This window comes from Cherax quadricarinatus, chromosome 29 (assembly GCF_038502225.1).
Source record: "Cherax quadricarinatus isolate ZL_2023a chromosome 29, ASM3850222v1, whole genome shotgun sequence".
Classification (NCBI taxonomy): domain Eukaryota; kingdom Metazoa; phylum Arthropoda; class Malacostraca; order Decapoda; family Parastacidae; genus Cherax; species Cherax quadricarinatus.
This window is the reverse complement of record NC_091320.1, coordinates 24698775-24716545: the sequence shown is the minus strand read 5'-3', so window position 1 is coordinate 24716545 and position 17771 is coordinate 24698775. Positions and strand designations below refer to the sequence as shown.

General features: G+C 45.1%; 1 protein-coding gene across 1 annotated transcript in view; it reads right to left on the bottom strand.

Annotated features, from left to right (window-relative positions):
- The window catches only part of LOC128690535 (DNA-binding protein D-ETS-4), a 36987-nt gene extending 20606 nt beyond the window's left edge, over positions 1–16381 (bottom strand). The window contains exons 1-2 of the mRNA XM_053779220.2: positions 16281–16381; positions 9144–9852 (exon numbers count right to left, since the gene is read on the bottom strand). Coding sequence (XP_053635195.2) covers positions 9144–9852; positions 16281–16307 — 736 coding nt within the window. The 5' untranslated portion in view covers positions 16308–16381. The remainder of the gene's footprint in view (positions 1–9143; positions 9853–16280) is intronic.
- Between the last annotated feature and the right edge of the window lie 1390 nt (positions 16382–17771).

Sequence of the window (17771 nt, the reverse complement as noted above, 5' to 3'; positions counted from 1 at the left end):
CTACTGCTGTACACTAATATGATCCCCATTCAAGGCAGGTGAAATCGCAAATCTAGCGAATGTATAGAGAACCTTTACTGCACATATAAGTTCCGTCAAACACCTTAATTACTAGAAACGCTTGGAGTCACCTGACCTGTACTCACTGGAACGCAGGCGGGAGAGATACATCCTAATCAACACCTGGAAAATCCTAGAGGGACTGAGTCCCAAATCTGCACACATAAATCACTCCCTGTGAAAGCAAAAGACTGGGCAGGCGGTACAACATACCCCCAATGAAAAGTAAGGACGCCATTAATACACTAAGTGTACGGGGCCCAAGACTGTTCAGCAGCCTCCCGCCAGGCATAAGGGAAATTGCCAGTAGACCCATGGCTGCTTTCAAGACGGAGCTGGACTGATACCTGAAGTCAGTACCCGATCAGCCGAAGACCTGATCAAGGTCTGGGCCGCGGGGGTATTGACCCTTGCAACACCCTCCAGGTAGACCCACTACCGTCCAGCAGCCACTATGGTCACAGCTCGAGTAACTTAACAATTTCATAAACATCCACACAATCCTCTTGTCGGCACAAAGCATTAACACCCACACCGCACCTACCACCAATACACAAGCATAATTTTTCCGGCCAACACCCGAAAATCACAACCCCTCTCTCACACCCGACAATCACAACTTCTACCACCCATACACCACAATCATCCCGCTCACGCCTCACAATCACCTCCTGCTGACACCCCACAATCACTTCTGCTCACACCCCACAATCACTTCTCCCGCTCACACCCCACGATCACAACTCCCGCTGACACCCCACAATCACAACTCTCGCTCACACCCCACAATCACAACTTCTACCACCCATACACCACAATCAATTCTCCCGCTCACACCACACAATCACTTCTCCCGCTCACCCCACAATCACTTCTCTCGCCTACACGCCATAATTACTTCTCTCGCCCACACCCCACAATCATAACTTCTTCCGTCCACTCCACAAATGACCCACGACTGACACTGCTCTCAGCTGTTGCTTATATTCTACTAATCTGATAAAACATATGTAATGGTTAAACTCCTGTGAATAAATCAACACAAGGAGTGATGAACGCCTGATCCTCAGTCTGGAAGTGCAAGGCATGCTACCTGGCTGTACTTAACCTAGTAACCAAAAACTCTTCCTAGGGTACTAAGACAACTAAGATGGAGGGTGAAGTCTCCTCCACTCCTTGTGCTGAATCATCCACACGGGTTAAGAACACCCATATAAATATATAGTTATATGAATACAAATGAAAATGCCAGACTTCGAGTGTAGATGTGACAACATGAGACTGGCCATTGCAGTGACACCACGAGAGACCGACCCCTGCAGTGACAACACGAGAGACCGGCCCCTGCAGTGACACCACGAGAGACCGGCCCCTGCAGTGACACCACGAGAGACCGGCCCCTGCAGTGACACCATGAGAGACCGGCCTCTGCAGTGACACCACGAGATACCGACCCCTGCAGTGACACCGCGAGACCGGCCCCTGCAGTGACACCACGAGAGACCGGCCCCTGCAGTGACATGAGACTGGCCCCTACAGTGACAGCATGAGACTCTGGCCCATGCAGTGACAACACGAGAGACTGACCCCTGCATTGACATGTTCAAGAGGAACACTGATGGAAATAATAGATGTATTCAGTGATGCACTCTTACGAGGTGAGAGACGGGAGGGGGGAGAAGAATGAGAATTGAGAATGTGCGAGTAAAGTGGTTTAGGCGGAGTAGGAGTGAGGAGAGGAGTAGAGTGAGTACTGTCGAGTGGAACAGTGTAAAAGCAGTAATGGTGGAGTGTAGGAGTGGATTTTGTAGTAGGAGCGGGTGGAGTATGAGTGGACAGGTAGGTGCTGAAGGGGTAATAAAACTTAGATAAGAGTGAAGAGGTGTAAGAGCACTTCAGGAGAATAAACCCAGACAAACAATGAGGGTCAGTCTCCTTCTCGCCCTGCTGGCAGTGGAGGACAGGGCAGCCTTGTTGGCGGGAGTGCCTCACAAGAGTGGCACTCACCCCGGGAATGTCTGGGTGCCACCAACCCCCGTCTTACAGGCGCCACCCTCCTCAATTTCATCAGGGTGCTCCTTCGTTCCAATCCACTACGTTATCCCAAGACGTGTCTCTCGTGCCTTCTGTAATCCTTTATTTACTATGTGCCACTCAGAACCTTCACGTGTTCCTACTGTTAAGTCCAACATCGTTTCCTGAGCAAGTAATGCATCTTAACTACTACAGTATTATTTTTTTAAAATTTTCAAAAGCTCTTATGTCCTCCAAGGTATCGACTCTCAGCAGCACCTAATATGCTCATGCAATGGGTAGATAATGGCAAAAGCCAACAAGTGGGACTAAAGACATTGGTAGCCGAGGATAATTATAATACGACGAAAACGTTGAATTAAAAGAATCCTCTGCAACCCGAGTCTATCCCCTGCTTTTGGAATATCTGGTTTCTTTCTAAATTCGCCTCATTGGAATCTCCACAGGACCCATGAATTAACCACTGAGCTTTCATCCATTCTCTAGGGTTTAGATGTTCTCCATCACACCAGACTATACAGCCTGCCTTTCCAAGGTTTCCTTGAGGGTTTGTATGCGTTCCCACTAGCTTGACCCACTCAGTTTCTCTTCCTTAATGTAAACATGCAGACCGTTGCCCTCGGCATCTTCAGATTTCTTTTACTCCCACAGCACTTAACAATTTCTGTAGGGCCAACCTTGTGTCTCTACAGGTTTCCTTGGACTGGTACTCGAGGACACAAGTTAAATTCAATTTACCAACCCACTTTTTGGTTCGTCCTTTTTCCCTCTCCCATTCATGCACCCACCCTTTTATTCGCGAATTTTCCTGTAAAGCCTGCTTCAGGTGGTTAGAAACACGAGCACTGCAGTAGACGTCCCAGCCCGTGCTGGGACTCCCTATCCGCACCCACATATTCTCAATCATTTAACTTATCTCTTAAAGATATGAAAAGTTTACGAGAGAATCGCTGAGTGGTAACTCGAATACCTTTATATTTTTTCTTATCTTCCACTAAATCCTATCAACTCCGCCCTCCACTTGCAACTGTAAGAGAGGAGCGTCAAGAATGTATCTATCATCCACAGTAGCCACTATACCTCCCCCTCCATTACCCCTTCTATCATTTACTCAGTCGTGAAATGACCTTTCTGAAGTGGTACAAAACTTGTTACCCTCGTCCACTATATTGGACTTTGTATCCCACCATGTGCGCCTCACCCTCTTACCTTTCCTCTTACCCCATATAAAAGACTGCCAACACCTCAGTTATTCCCTCCTCCAATATCACTACCCTCCTAAACCCTTTCAACCCCACTATCCCTCCAGCTCCTCCATCTATCCCTATACCCCTCCTCCATCCCCTCTCTCTCTTTGCACCGGAAACAATGTGAACACTGTAGCATATCTCTACCTTCATCAGCCAGTGTTATCTCCCTCTTCCTATCTGTGACTCTCACAGCCTACGATAAGCGAGTCTAACCTAGCCAAGTAGAGAAGCAAACCCACCCAGCATAAAAACATGCCAATTGTTGTTAATTCACTTGTCACTGAAAATTTGCTGACGCGCGTCTTTAAATCATACGTTGACCCGCTCCAGGACTTGAGGCAATCGCGGTTTAATGACGCCTGGTTGAAGCATTCTTGCAAGTTTCAAGTGTTAAAGTGCAATGTTTCTTGACTACTGACTATGCCCATACTACTACTGTTACTGCTGATACTACTCTCAGCGTTTACACTACTGACTATCCTCATATTGCTACTATTACTGCTGCTACTATGACTATGCCCATATTCCTACTATTACTGATGCTACTACTATCAACGTCTACACCTCTATGCCCAAACGGTTGCAATCAATTCTGGCCAACATAATACATCTTTTGACACATTTTTCCCATCTATCACTCTCCCCTTCCCCTCTCACTCCTTTCTTGTCTCCACCTGTCCCCACAGCATCCTGAGCTGCACCAGTATAAAGGACGGTGTTGTTCCTCTTACTTCATCCTCCTAGCCTTTCTTCAACCCTCCAACTCTTTTTCCTCCATCTTTAATCCCTTTCTTCCATTCCATCATTTCTTTTCACACTGTAGCTTCCAATTTCCTTTACGGCTCCATATTCATGCCAAAACAACAGCAAAATGGAAGGGCATGCCCACCGCGGGTATTTGCAGTTGGAAGGGAGAATGCATAGAGAATGTTGAGCATAATTGTCGACTCTCAATAAGAAGTTTAAAAAACATTCTTAAAAACTAGGAAATTAGTTTGAAGAAATGAGAAGAGTACTGGCAGCTAGACTGCCCATCATAATACAATGTGCCAAGTAATACATGCGTATGGAGAAAGTAACAAGATCAGAAGAGTACAAGATGTTGTTGCTGCTAGACTACCTACTTATTGTACAGTTTATAGGTAGATGTTAATGACATGAAATGTAAAGTGTGTGGACAGAGATAGGACCATACACGAGCAATGTATCTTAGTGTCCAAGCATATAACCTTTCGGAGACACTCCCATGCAAACCCTACAAGTACCGGCAAATTACTTCAATGTTAATTATAAGATATCTGAAATCTTGAGATTTTATCTACATTTTGCGCCTGTTAGATGTCTGAACTTTTCCTTGATGAAACTGTAGCCTTTAAATGATCAATGGCGTTTACTGGCAATAAGATGCTAGGATTTTCTTTGTAGTTTGTATATACATATTACACTGGCTACGTGAAGAAACTGTTTATATGAATTGTCTAATATTGTTACAGATGGAACTAAGCCCAGGGTGGTCTGATAAAGATCATCGTGACCTCTGTCTCTTCTTTTGCGCTACCACTCACACCGTGAACCCAGAGTGCACAATAAACTAGCCGCTCAGGCGGCACAAAATAAGGGACAAAAACTGGTCAGCCCTCAAGACAAGGCTCAAGAGTGTCCACACACCATCACCACCAGAGTGGTGGTTGTTGGTAGTGGGTGGTGGTGGTGGTCGGCAGACATAAGCTTACCTAGGTAGTTAAGGTGGCTCCATAATCCGTGATATTTTAATACTCGATTAATTTATTTTTCACTCTAGTAAATTATGATTTTCCACCATAATCAATAAAATCATTTTATTTAACGTACAACAGATACCGCTAACACTAACGACTCCATCCTCCAACCCTCAACTCTACTTCAAATCCACCCTTCCCCCTCAAATCTCACGTCTTCACAAGACTTACACAGTCAAGGTGCTTCCTATCGTCTCTGTGTTCAACTTCTATCTGTGCCCTCTTGTTCTGCATCCCTCACACGTCGAACAGTCACGCCTTGTCCACTCTGTTAAAGCCCGCGAGTATCTTATACGCCGTGGGCACGTCTCCTGACATTTAGCTCTTCCAATGATGCCAGGTTCAGCTGCATTAGCAGTGTTCAGTTACCCTGCTCCATATAGTAGTTACACAATGGAGAACAAATTCTATTTATGTATTCTTGTCACCGTCCATCCCAAGATGAGTTGTACAGATGAGGCAGGAAGGAAGGTCTTGTTAGCCTCAACTGGTAGACTTTCGTAAGATGAAGATATCGTCAAGAATTTCATTACGGGTGCAGTAGCTATAACAGCTTAGAAAGTCTCCTTTTAAAAGAACTGGAGTTATAGTCAGTTCTCATGAAGCTCCTCTACATATTTTGACCTTGTTTTTGTAAATGTGAAGAAGGAAGAGTGAAGACACTAATAAAATGAGGAAGAAAGTGAAGACACTAATATGAATGAAGAAGTGAAGGCACTAACATGAATGAAGAAGGAAGAGTGAAGGTACTAATCATGGCCTCACTGACACCAAAATACAACTATTAAACATTAAAAGTTCATAAAATGTCACTAGTGCGCACAGATTAAGAAAAAAGAAAAAGAGAACCCAACAGGGTTTGAGACCCATCAACAAAAGGAAGAGGAACAGGACACAATGTGAGAACAAGACCCAACGAGCACTACAACAGATATGTATGCAATGCAGTCTGCCTTGTGTTGTGCGACTGCAGTCCATGAAGGGAGGCCAGGAACTAAACACACACACACACACACACACACACACACACACACACACACACACACACACACACACACACACACACACACACAGAACAAAGAGCATCCACCAAGGCCCTGGCAGTCAGAGGGCCTTGAGTAACGCCGTTCAACAGTTACTGCCGACACTGCAAAAACATGCTCTTCCAAGGGCGGCTCCTCCATAAACTGGGTGGCAAGGGAGGGGGAGTGGAGAGGTGAGGAGACAGGGGAAGTGGAGAGGGGATAAGGAGAGTGGGGAAGTTTTGGGGATGGAGGGGTGAGGAGAGTAGGGGAGTGAAGAGACGGGGAGAGGGGGAAATGTTGGTGAAAAGGGGTGAGGACAGTAGGGGAGTGGAGAGGAAGGTGAGAAAATAGGGATATGGAGAGAGAGTGGAGTAGATAAAGGGGGTGAAGAGTGGGAGAAGACTCCAGGTAGAGTACAAGGAGGAATTACCAATAGAACCCTGGCTGTCCTGAAGAGGGAGCTGGACAAATACCTAAAGTCAGTGTCCGATCAGCCAGGTTGTGTGTGACCAGCAGTAACAACCTGATTGATCAGGTCGGGGATAGGGCCACGGAGGCGTTGACCCCCGGAATACCCTCCAGGTAGGGGGGCGAAGAAAGTAGGGGATGAAAAGAGTAGGGGAGTAGAGGGATGAGGCGTGTGGGGAAGTAGAGAGGGGGTGAGAGGAGTGGGGAAGTGAAGAGAGGAAGCTGTGGAGGGAATGAAGCGGGTGGAAGAGGGAGTGAGGGTAGGAGAGGTATATGATGGGAAGGGAAGAGGAGGCGAGAGGCAGGGAGGGTAAGGGAACGGGAAAGGGTTGGAGTGGAGGGGGAGGAGAGGGAGATGTTAAGATAGTGGAGGGAGAGGGGAAGGTGTGTGGATGGGGGAGGGTGAGTTGAGGGAAGGGGAGACCTCTAAGGGTGGGATGAGTCGAGTTTTTATGTTAAGTTAGATTCAGATAAATTAGGTTGGTTGTTAGGCTGTATTAAGTTATGTTAGATTCTATTAGGTTAAATTACATTGGATAGTCCAATTAAACCTAACCCAACTAAATCTAACCCAACCCAACCCAACCAAACTGAACTCAGTCCAATCAATTGTAACTCACACCAACCTAACTTACCTATACCTAAACCTAACCTAGCAAATTAACATTTTACAGTGGTACTTCTACTGTGAAAGCAACGTCATATTGCATTCAAGAACTGAACTGTAGCTTGGTTAATGGGGGTTTAAAGCTATCGACTACAGGTAGATCAGAGTCATTAAGACTGCATGATACCCGTTGCGCCATCAAACAAGACTTAATTTAATCCCTAAAATAGAGATTAAAATAAATTCTTATATATGTTGAGACATACACTACATCACGTTTTGAAGCAAGTACAATGATTGATAGTGACCGATGATTGGTCACTATTCGGTCTTTGTACTGAACAGTGGCCGCAGTTTGCCACACATTCTTCCTCATAATAGTACTGTTGTGGTAAAAATCTCCCAAAACCAACGTTGCACTAGAAATACATTTGTTAACAGTGCAATATTTGTGGGTTTGGATACTTTGCATTATGTTATGAAATTAATCGACTGATCATTTCAACCAGGCAACAATAATAATATTCCCTCTCTGTTACTTGGAGGGCCAAGTTGCAACACGGTGTATTTATAGCAAAATGTAAATTATAGTATTTAACATGGTATATGCTTTAATTAAAACACTAATATTTATTGCCACTACAGCAACCAAATTATCAAAAATTAATTAAAAGCCTGTCTCAATGAGTTGTGTAAAGGTGTATCAATATACAAGTGTAGTAATAATGACGAGTTGGAGACCTCTCTCGTGTAATGAAGTGTTAAACCTGAGAGAGTAATAACCTACCTGAGTTTAGGGGTGAGCTTTAACCCTTAAACTGTCCAAACAGATCTATATTCACAAGCGTAGTGCTCCATTCATTCATTCATTAGGGATTTGCTGGTACTTCCGGCTCGGGTCTTCTCCAGATGGCGACCCGGCGTTGTGCTCCAAAAGCAGATCTACATTTTCTTACATATTTTTAAATGTAACAAAAAAAAAAGTAGATCAAAGTTTTTTTACGCGTTTTCAAATGTAAAAAAAACAAAAAGAAGATCTACTTTTTTTTACATACTTTCAACTGTTGAAAAAACGTAGATCTACGTTTGGACAGTTTAAGGGTAAACTCGCCCCTAAACTGCACTAAACAGTAAAAGTTAGCAGGGCTTATAGTGGAAACTGGTGTTGTGGTACTTCCCACTGGTATGTTGAGGTGTATATTTGATGGGAACTGAAGTTGAGGTGCTTGAATCTATTTCCCAGTGAAGTGTATGTGTGAAGGAAACCAGTCTTGAGGTACCCTGGGGGGGGGATGAGGTGTATGTGTGAAGGAAACCAGTGTTGAGGTACTCAACCCTGGGGGGGGGTAATGAGGTGTATGTGTGCAGGAAACCAGTGTTGAGGTACTCAACCCGGGGGGGGGGGGTAATGAGGTGTATGTGTGAAGGAAACCAGTGTTGAGGTACTCAACCCTGGGGGGGATAATGAGGTGTAAACCAGTGTTGAGGTACTCAACCCTGGGGGGGGATAATGAGGTGTAAACCAGTGTTGAGGTACTCAACCCTGGGGGGATAATGAGGTGTAAACCAGTGTTGAGGTACTCAACCCTGGGGGGATAATGAGGTGTAAACCAGTGTTGAGGTACTCAACCCTGGGGGGGGATAATGAGGTGTAAACCAGTGTTGAGGTACTCAACCCTGGGGGGGGATAATGAGGTGTAAACCAGTGTTGAGGTACTCAACCCTGGGGGGGGGGGATAATGAGGTGTAAACCAGTGTTGAGGTACTCAACCCTGAGGGTAAACCTGGGGGGGGATAATGAGGTGTAAACCAGTGTTGAGGTACTCAACCCTGGGGGGGGATAATGAGGTGTAAACCAGTGTTGAGGTACTCAACCCTGGGGGGGGGATAATGAGGTGTAAACCAGTGTTGAGGTACTCACCTCTAGGGATGTTAAGAGAGTCTGACACCCGCTGTACATCCCTCCTGGCATGCTCCAGCGCCAGCTGCTCTACCGTCTCTAGAATGTCCCTCTGGCAAGCTGCTGCAGCGGCGGCGGCGGCTGCAGAGTTGGTGTTGGGCTGCGGCGGGGCAGGTGCAGCAGGCGACCCGCAGGAGGATCCAGAACTCACGTCCTCCTCTGCCTCCTGTTTCACGTCCACCAGCATGTCAAGGAAGCCCAGCCCCTCGCTCATGGTGCTGGGTGATGGCGTCTTGTAGCCAGGCACCACCATCTTCTTCTGGAAAGTGTTGTCCTCAAGGCGGCCCCGCAGAAGCGGGTGGTCGGGGTAGGGGGAGTAGAGGGGCACCTGCTGGTGCACGCTCGTCAGCATCTGGTTCTCCGCCAGCAGCTCCGACAGGCTCAGCGAGGCCTCGAACCCTTCCTTCTTCAAATTGTGAGGACGGGCATAGGGAGAAGCTCGTTGTTGACCCGGGGAGGAAGGCGACAGGGAGTTGGATGACGGTGAGGGAGAGAAGGGCTCATCCTTCACCTTCTCCAGCTCCCCTGGTAGGTGCTGAGGGGAGTGGAAGGAGGGAGGAGAGTAGCAAGGGTCAGACCACTGGGACGGAGATGGCACCTGGCACTCTCCATAACCGCCCTCGTGACCAGGGCTCAGCGACACCCCTCCGCCTGGCACTGCTTGGTTCATCTGTAACACAGTACACAAACTTATTATGCAACAAGCTACACCCAACACAGAAGCATATCCCTTCAGCTATTATATATATATATATATATATATATATATATATATATATATATATATATATATATATATATATATATATATATATATATATATATATAATACTACGAATATGATAACTTCTCAAGATATGTCTTGATGCGGATGAAGGGCTCTTGATCCAAGGAATTAGACCTATTCTTCCCTTCCTCGGATCAAATCTGACTGTCTCAGGAACTGTGTAATTCCTGAGTTAGTGTTCCCTTTGAATTTAATATATGTATAAAGGATACCATGTGCCAAATACACACACAGCAATCCCGGAGGGTTAGAAACCCAGGATAACCCAAGAAAGCCAGTCACCGTAACTTATTTCCATTGGTGTCCTTCGAAACTCTTCTCCAGGATGCATCCCACAGCAACTAGCTAACACTCAGGAACCTGGTGAACAGTGGCAGTAGGTACTGGAAGACTTGGTCGAAAATCTCGTACCTACTCTGACTGTCTGGGCCCTTCAGCTGTTAAACAAAGGTCCCGGAAATATGACAGAGAAAGGTGGCTGGACTGTTCAATGTAGTGTCTCAAATGTGACTACCCAGTAATCTGCTGGCTGGAAAATCAGACTGGACCATGAGGAAGGATACAAGTTTGAGGAGAAATTTATCAAGCTAGAGGAGGAGGCAAAAGAAAAGGAACAGATACAGGAAATTAAACCAAGTACGGGAGATACAAGGGAATGAAGGATCTGATAATGAAGGCTGCTAAGGCATACTTCAGATCAGAGGCAGAGAAAAACAAACTGGGAAAGTCAAGGATATGAGCAACCAACTTATTCCTAGTAGGTAATAAGAAAGAAGATAGCAGAAATAGTTAGTGACCCTGAGGAATTAAAGTAGCTAAGGAAACTCTGATAGTATAGGAAGAGGGGAATATAACACAGAACTCTCGTGACTTTCAGATTAAATGAAGAGAACCTGAGAGAAACATAATAAAGGTGAATAAAGGAGGAATGAGAAATTGGAAAATAAAATTTACTAATAACCCACACTTTGGAAAGTAACCTTATGACACGGTTTTGGTCCGTCCTGGACACTACCTAGTCACCAGTGACTTGTTAAGTGACTTGACAGTGAGACAAGAATTTTTTTTCAGGCAAGAATATATGTATAAAGAGGAAAAGACACTGCTACTGTGAACTCTGTTTATGGGAACAAAAGCAAAGCAGCTAGAAGTGAGTTAGAAATCAAGTCTGAGGATATCTCGCAAATTCAACCCCGTTTATGTCATTGAAGAAAGGACATAGTAAATGTAGAAAGAAGAAGGAAGGAACACAGGATAAAGCAGGGAATAGGGCTCCTATTTTGGAAAGGGTGAACAATAGAAAGAGCCCAGAGAATCCCTGCCCAGTATTTTCACAAAGTGACGTACCATAACAGATGAAAGAATTAAAGTGTGGTACCTGAATGTAGATGAAGTCACCAACAAAAGTGAAGTCATGACAGTGTGAGAGAGGAAAACCTGATATTACGGCTATTACAGAGACAAAGCTCTCATGAATAACAACCATTGCAGTAATCCCAGAGGATTACGAGCCAGCAAGACTAAACCTGATTTTTACACAAAATTATGACGCAGCTGAAATTACTTATTGGGAAGGACTGGGTGCCAACGATCAAGTGGTACTAATTTTAGAGCAGCTGGTGGAAATGGAAAAAAAGTTAAGAAATGGAAGTCATGAAAAACAAAATAAAACTACAGAGGGACCATGATGGAATGAGAAATGTTCTGAGGTGCCACGAGAAACTGAACTGAAGGTCAAAGATGTACAACAAAAGATGGAGGTAACAGCAACAAAGTGCCAAAAGGAAAAGAAAATAACAAAAAGAGAAAGCCACCTGGTTCAGAAAGGCCAAGACAAGAAGGTTTGGAAAAAATAAATAACGAATCAAACAGCAGAAAACTGGAAAACAAGCAAAAGAGGCAGAAGTAAATACACAAAAATGAGAAGCTGAAAATAATTTTGAAAATAACAGCATCAAAGGCCAAAACAGAACCAAAATTACCCTGCAGCCACAACGAAAAAAAAGAACTGTTAAGGACAAAGTAATAAAGCTGAAGGATAATGGGATGCTGATGGAGAATGGCTGAAGTATGCCAAGAGCTTAGCAAAAACTCAAAGAAGTCTTCACAAGAAAATGGCAAGTTGCCAGAAAGCACTTTTGTCTGACCAGATTAACTGGTGCTAGAAAGCATCAACACAACAAAAGAAGTGGGCTTGATGCAACAAAAGCAATGGGACTAGATAATACATCTCCTTGGGTACCGAGAGGAACAGAACAACTGTGACGCAGTAGCAAAGGCATTCAACCAGTCTGTTCATTAAGGAAGTGTCAAAAAATCTGAAGGCAAGTGTCGTCACCACATAAGCAGGACTGAGATGCAGAATGCTCTAGTAGGTTAATTAAGGAGTACCTGAATAAAAGGCAGAGAGTAATAGTAAAGGATGAGACATCAGAAGGGAGTAACAAGTGGGGTTCTGCAGAGATCAGTAGCAGGGCTTGTTTGCAGATGATGTGAAATTGATGAGAAGTCTAACAGCAGGAGAGGAAAGACATTCTCTGGGAAGACCTCAACAGACTATAGAGATGTAGTCAAAAAAAAAAAAAATGGATTCTTGAGTTCATCCTGAACAAATGCACGGTCATGTGAATCAGAGAAGGTGACAGCAGACTGGACAAATATTTATGAAGAGAAGTTGCAAATATCGGAAAATGAATATAACACCAAACATATCGCTAGAAACACACACAAACCATACAGCATCAGTGGCATATGCAAGACCGACATACCTCAAAAAGTCTACAGGAACGTAACTAAAGAATTATTCACGTGTTATAAAAAGTAACGTGTAAAATAGCTGGGAATGCAGTGGAACTGGACCAGCATACCCTCAATGCTATACCCACACCATCAAATAGGGAGAGACTATCTGGATTAAGAGGACTGGGATCACGTGGTACAGGTGGAAGCTGAATATGCATATGAGGCTAATAATCGAGTATGCAGCTCCAGCATGGAGCCCACACCTGGTAAAGCACGTGAAAAAACTCGAAAAGGATCCACTGGTTTTGAGTATGTAGTCTAAATCTTAATAAAATACTAAGAATTGTGGCAGTACTACCATACCTTCACTGGTCACCAGCCCCGCATGCTACGGGTCTCACACATTCACAAATAACTTTCAAATTCACACATTCACAAATAACTATCAAATTTCCACCTTCACTGTGTTTTCTTGCCTTTTCAACCAGGTTAGTATCAAAATTAAGAGGACTGCTCAATAAGGAAAGCTTGAAGGACCTGAACATGACGACCTTAGAGGATTACCATGAACAAAATCCTAAGAAGAATTGATAGGGCAGATAGGGAGAGACTACGTATCTGAATTCTGAGGATCACAATTAAAAGGACAAGTGGAACCTGAAAATGCAGATGAGTCACAGAGATATAAGAAGTATTTTGTGTCTCAGGGTGGCTGAAAAGTGGAATGAGGTAGTGGTGGATGCAAACTTAATACATTGTTTCAAGAGTAGATATAAGGCCCAAGTGGTTCAGGAACACCAGTATCAATCCCCGCAAACAATTCAGCAAATATAACTCAGAGAGAAAATCAGGCAAGCACACAGGAGCTGTGACTCGACCCCTGCAACCACACAAACACACACACACACACACACACACACACACACACACACACACACACACACACACACACACACACACACACACACACATCAATCTTTAGCGAATTGTTTAATTCGTTTTAAATATTTTAAAATTTACCATACATTTACTTTGATGCTTATTAGAAAAAACTGTAGTCCACTAAATAGGCATACAAAAGCAAAAAACCAAGTTATAAACATTAGGAATCTCTAAAGGCAACAATCCTAGAAGTCACCCAAAAGATGAAACTCAAATATTTAGTGTCATTAATCATAAAGTATATTAGAGTAGGCTGTAATGTGTCATTAACTATAAAGTATATTAGACGACGATATAATTACAAAATGTAATTCTAGAAATTACGTTTATAAATATCTGGGAAGAGGGAGAGGATGAATGGTGGGGGTGAATTGTGGGGGGGTAGGTGGGGGGAAGAGGAGGGGATGGGGGGAAGAGGAGGGGATGGGAGGAATAGGTGGGGGTAGGAAGGCGTAAGAGAGGGAGGGTGAGAGTCATTAAACAACCTACGCATTTACTCCAATGCTCCCTCACGCCACCCTCAATGTTGTACTCCAACTCTCACTCCCTCCCATCACCCGCTAACACCATCCCTCCCTCCCATCACCCGCTAACACCATCCCTCCCTCTATCCCATCACCCGCTAACACCATTCCTCCCTCCCATCACTTGCTTACACCATGCCTTCCTCCCTCCCATTACCTGCTGATACCATTCCTCCCTCCTCATTACCGCTTACACCATTCCTCCTCCCCTACCGTTACCTGCTTACACGATCCCTCCTTCCCATTACCCGCTTAAACCATCCCCCCCTCCCTCCCATTACCTGCTTGCACCATCCCCGCCTTCCCTCCACTAGCTGACACCAACACTCCTTCCAACGTCTTACACCTGGCTACCCTGAAAGATGGGGCAATTCCCAAATGACAGTAACTCCAGCTCTGCTGGAAAGAAACCTTCAAAACTGTCGTTACTGATGAGCCCTTACTGGAATACTTGACGATATCCTCATTGCCCTATATTAGTCTCCCAGCTCAGGCTGACACTACTCAAGTCTCCCAGCTCAGTCTGATATTACTGAAGTCTCCCAGCTCAGCATGACGCTAATGAAATCTTCTAAAGAGCAAAAAACCACAATACCATGACTGGAACAATACACAAATAACCCGCACACTGGAGAGAGGAGCTTATGACGACGTTTCGGTCCAATTTGAACCATTTACAGTCACCCAAGTCTTTTAACTCAGGCTGACAGTTCAGCCTTAATTCCCACTGAATAACTATCAGCTGCAGTAGAACTGGGCAGCACTACACTACTGATGTACCTAATTTTGTTAAAAAAGTCTTCCTCCCTTTCACTTCTTAAACAAACACCCCCTCCTCCGCTCCTACTTACACCAGCTCCCTCCTTTACATTTACACTCCCTCCTAGGCTTCCACCACCACCTTCACACCCTCAGCAACCACCCCCACTTCCACACCCTCTATCACCCGCACACCATCCACCCTAACCCCTTACACCCCCACTCTCTTTACCACACTCACTCCATCCACCACCCACTAACCCCTCGACCACCACCACCCCTACATCCCCAACACGATCCCCACTCCATCACCAACCCCCACCACTCCTATACCCTTTAATACCACTTTCCCACTCCATCACAACGCCCACCCCTACATCCTCCCAAATCACCCCCACACCTCCATCACTACCACTGCACCCTCGTAACACATACCATACACCCTACAACGCGACCCCCATACCCTCCAACACAACTCCCACAACCTCTAACACCGCCCACACTCATCACTAACCCTCCAACACCAATTCTCCAAGTACACCCCCTCTTCCAAAACTACCAAATCCTTCAACACAACATCCTCCCTTCAACATTATTAATCTTCCAACACTACAACACCTTCCTTGCCTGCAACACCACCAAGTCTTCCAAAACACTTTCTCTCCAACACTGCAACACCTTCATTCCCTCCACTACAACACCCTCAATTCCTCCAACATTACAACACCCTCACTCCCTCCAACATTACAATGCCCTCATTCCCTCGAGCACCCTCACTCCCTCCAATACTACAACACTCCTCATCTCTTCTAAACTACAACACCCTCACTCCCACCGATACTACAACACCCTCACTCCCTCCAACAATACAATACCTTCATTCCCTCCAACATTACAACATTCAATCCCTCCAACACTACAACACCCTCATTCCCTCCAGCATTACACCTTCACTCCCTCCAACACTACACATCTTCACTCCAACATTACAACACCCCCTCACTCCAACATTACAATTCCTTCCTACAAATCTTGCATTCACATGATGCAATTTTCCCCCTTAACGTTCTGACGCACAATACATCAGACGTTCAAGCTTCCTACCTCAAAATACGTCAGCATGATGAACAAGGGATTATGAAGAAGTGTACTGAAACATTATAAAGAAAGTAAGGAAGGGAAGGGAGGAATTTAAAGTTTACAAAAAAAGTTTCTGGTGTGGGATGGAGAGGTTGGCTGGACCACCTGTAGCTTTCACCTACACTCAACCCTCTAATATCCCCACCACAGCACACTTACGTCCTCTGCAAGTACATCAGGAGGGACTGAAAATTTTCGACTTACCTCAGAGTACATCAGGGTATGCATCATAGTGCGAAGATGACAAATTCTCGGAGCACTAGTGTACACGTCTACTCCTCTCGGTGTCTAGGCTCGGAATAACTGATGGTATACAATGGTAGGCACCTGCACCCATCATGCTGCCTCCCTGCCACACACCTCCACCCACCCACCTAACAACACCCACTCTACCACCCTACCTTTATTAAACACCCTATATACGCATGACTATATTATACAGACATTGCACGATGTACACGAGGAGCTACTGTCACCAGTAAAAATGCATTGATTTCAGATTAAGCGATTAATTATTAGGATGTCAATGGGAAAGCTGGCAACCGAGATGCACCCTACTGACGTCAATGGTGTCCATGGCAACGCTGGGACCAAACATTACTGCTGAGAATGTAAGCAAGTCAGATGTTGCACTTCAATTGCTTGACTAGTTCTCTTCCCTCTTGTTTTAAACCAAATTTGCTTGGTCAACGCACTCTGACCACACTTACAGCTATGTTATATATTAACTACCTCATGACTCCTCCCTCCCAGCAAGCCCTGGTAACTCACTCTCATCATACTCTTATGACCAGTGAAAGTTATTCCTTCAACGTTGCCACTTATTTCCATCTCTTAGTCTCCATCATAACAAAAATCATGTCCCAAGTATAGGTTCACCATTGACTGTTCAACCTGGTGCAGATATCCACGTGATAATCCAATAATAACATTATCAGTTGCAGGCTGCAGGCTCCAACATTGTGGGATACAAACCATGAATTCAAGTTTTTGTGGTGGTTAAGAGGCCAGACAGCCTTGAGTTGTGTGTGTATGTGCGTGTCCGTGTGTGTGTGGTGTGTGTGTGTGTGTGTGTGTGTGTGTGTGTGTACTCACCTAATTGTACTCACCTAATTGTGGTTGCAGGGGTCGAGACTCAGCTCCTGGCCCCGCCTCTTCACTGATCGCTACTAGGTCCTCTCCCTCTCTGCTTCCTGCCTCCACTACTTCACTTGCTAGGCTATTCCACTTCCTGACGACTCTATGACTGAAGAAATACTTCCTAACGAACCCTGTGACTCGTCTGAGTCTTCAGCTTCCAGTTGTGACCCCTTGTTTCTGTGTCCCCTCTCTGGAACATCCTATCTCTGTCCACCTTGTCTATTCCCCGCAGTATCTTGTATGTCGTTATCATGTCTCCCCTGACCCTTCTGTCCTCCAGTGTCGTCAGTCCGATTTCCCTCAACCTTTCCTCGTACGACATTCCCCTGAGCTCTGGGACTAGCCTTGTTGCAAACCTTTGTACTTTCTCTAACTTCTTGACGTGCTTGACCAAGTGTGGGTTCCAGACTGCTGCTGCATACTCCAGTATGGGCCTAACATACACAGTGTACAGTGTCTTGAACGAATCCTTATTCAGGTATCGGAACGCTATTCTCAGGTTTGCCAGGCGCCCGTATGCTGCAGCAGTTATTTGGTTGATGTGTGCCTCCGGTG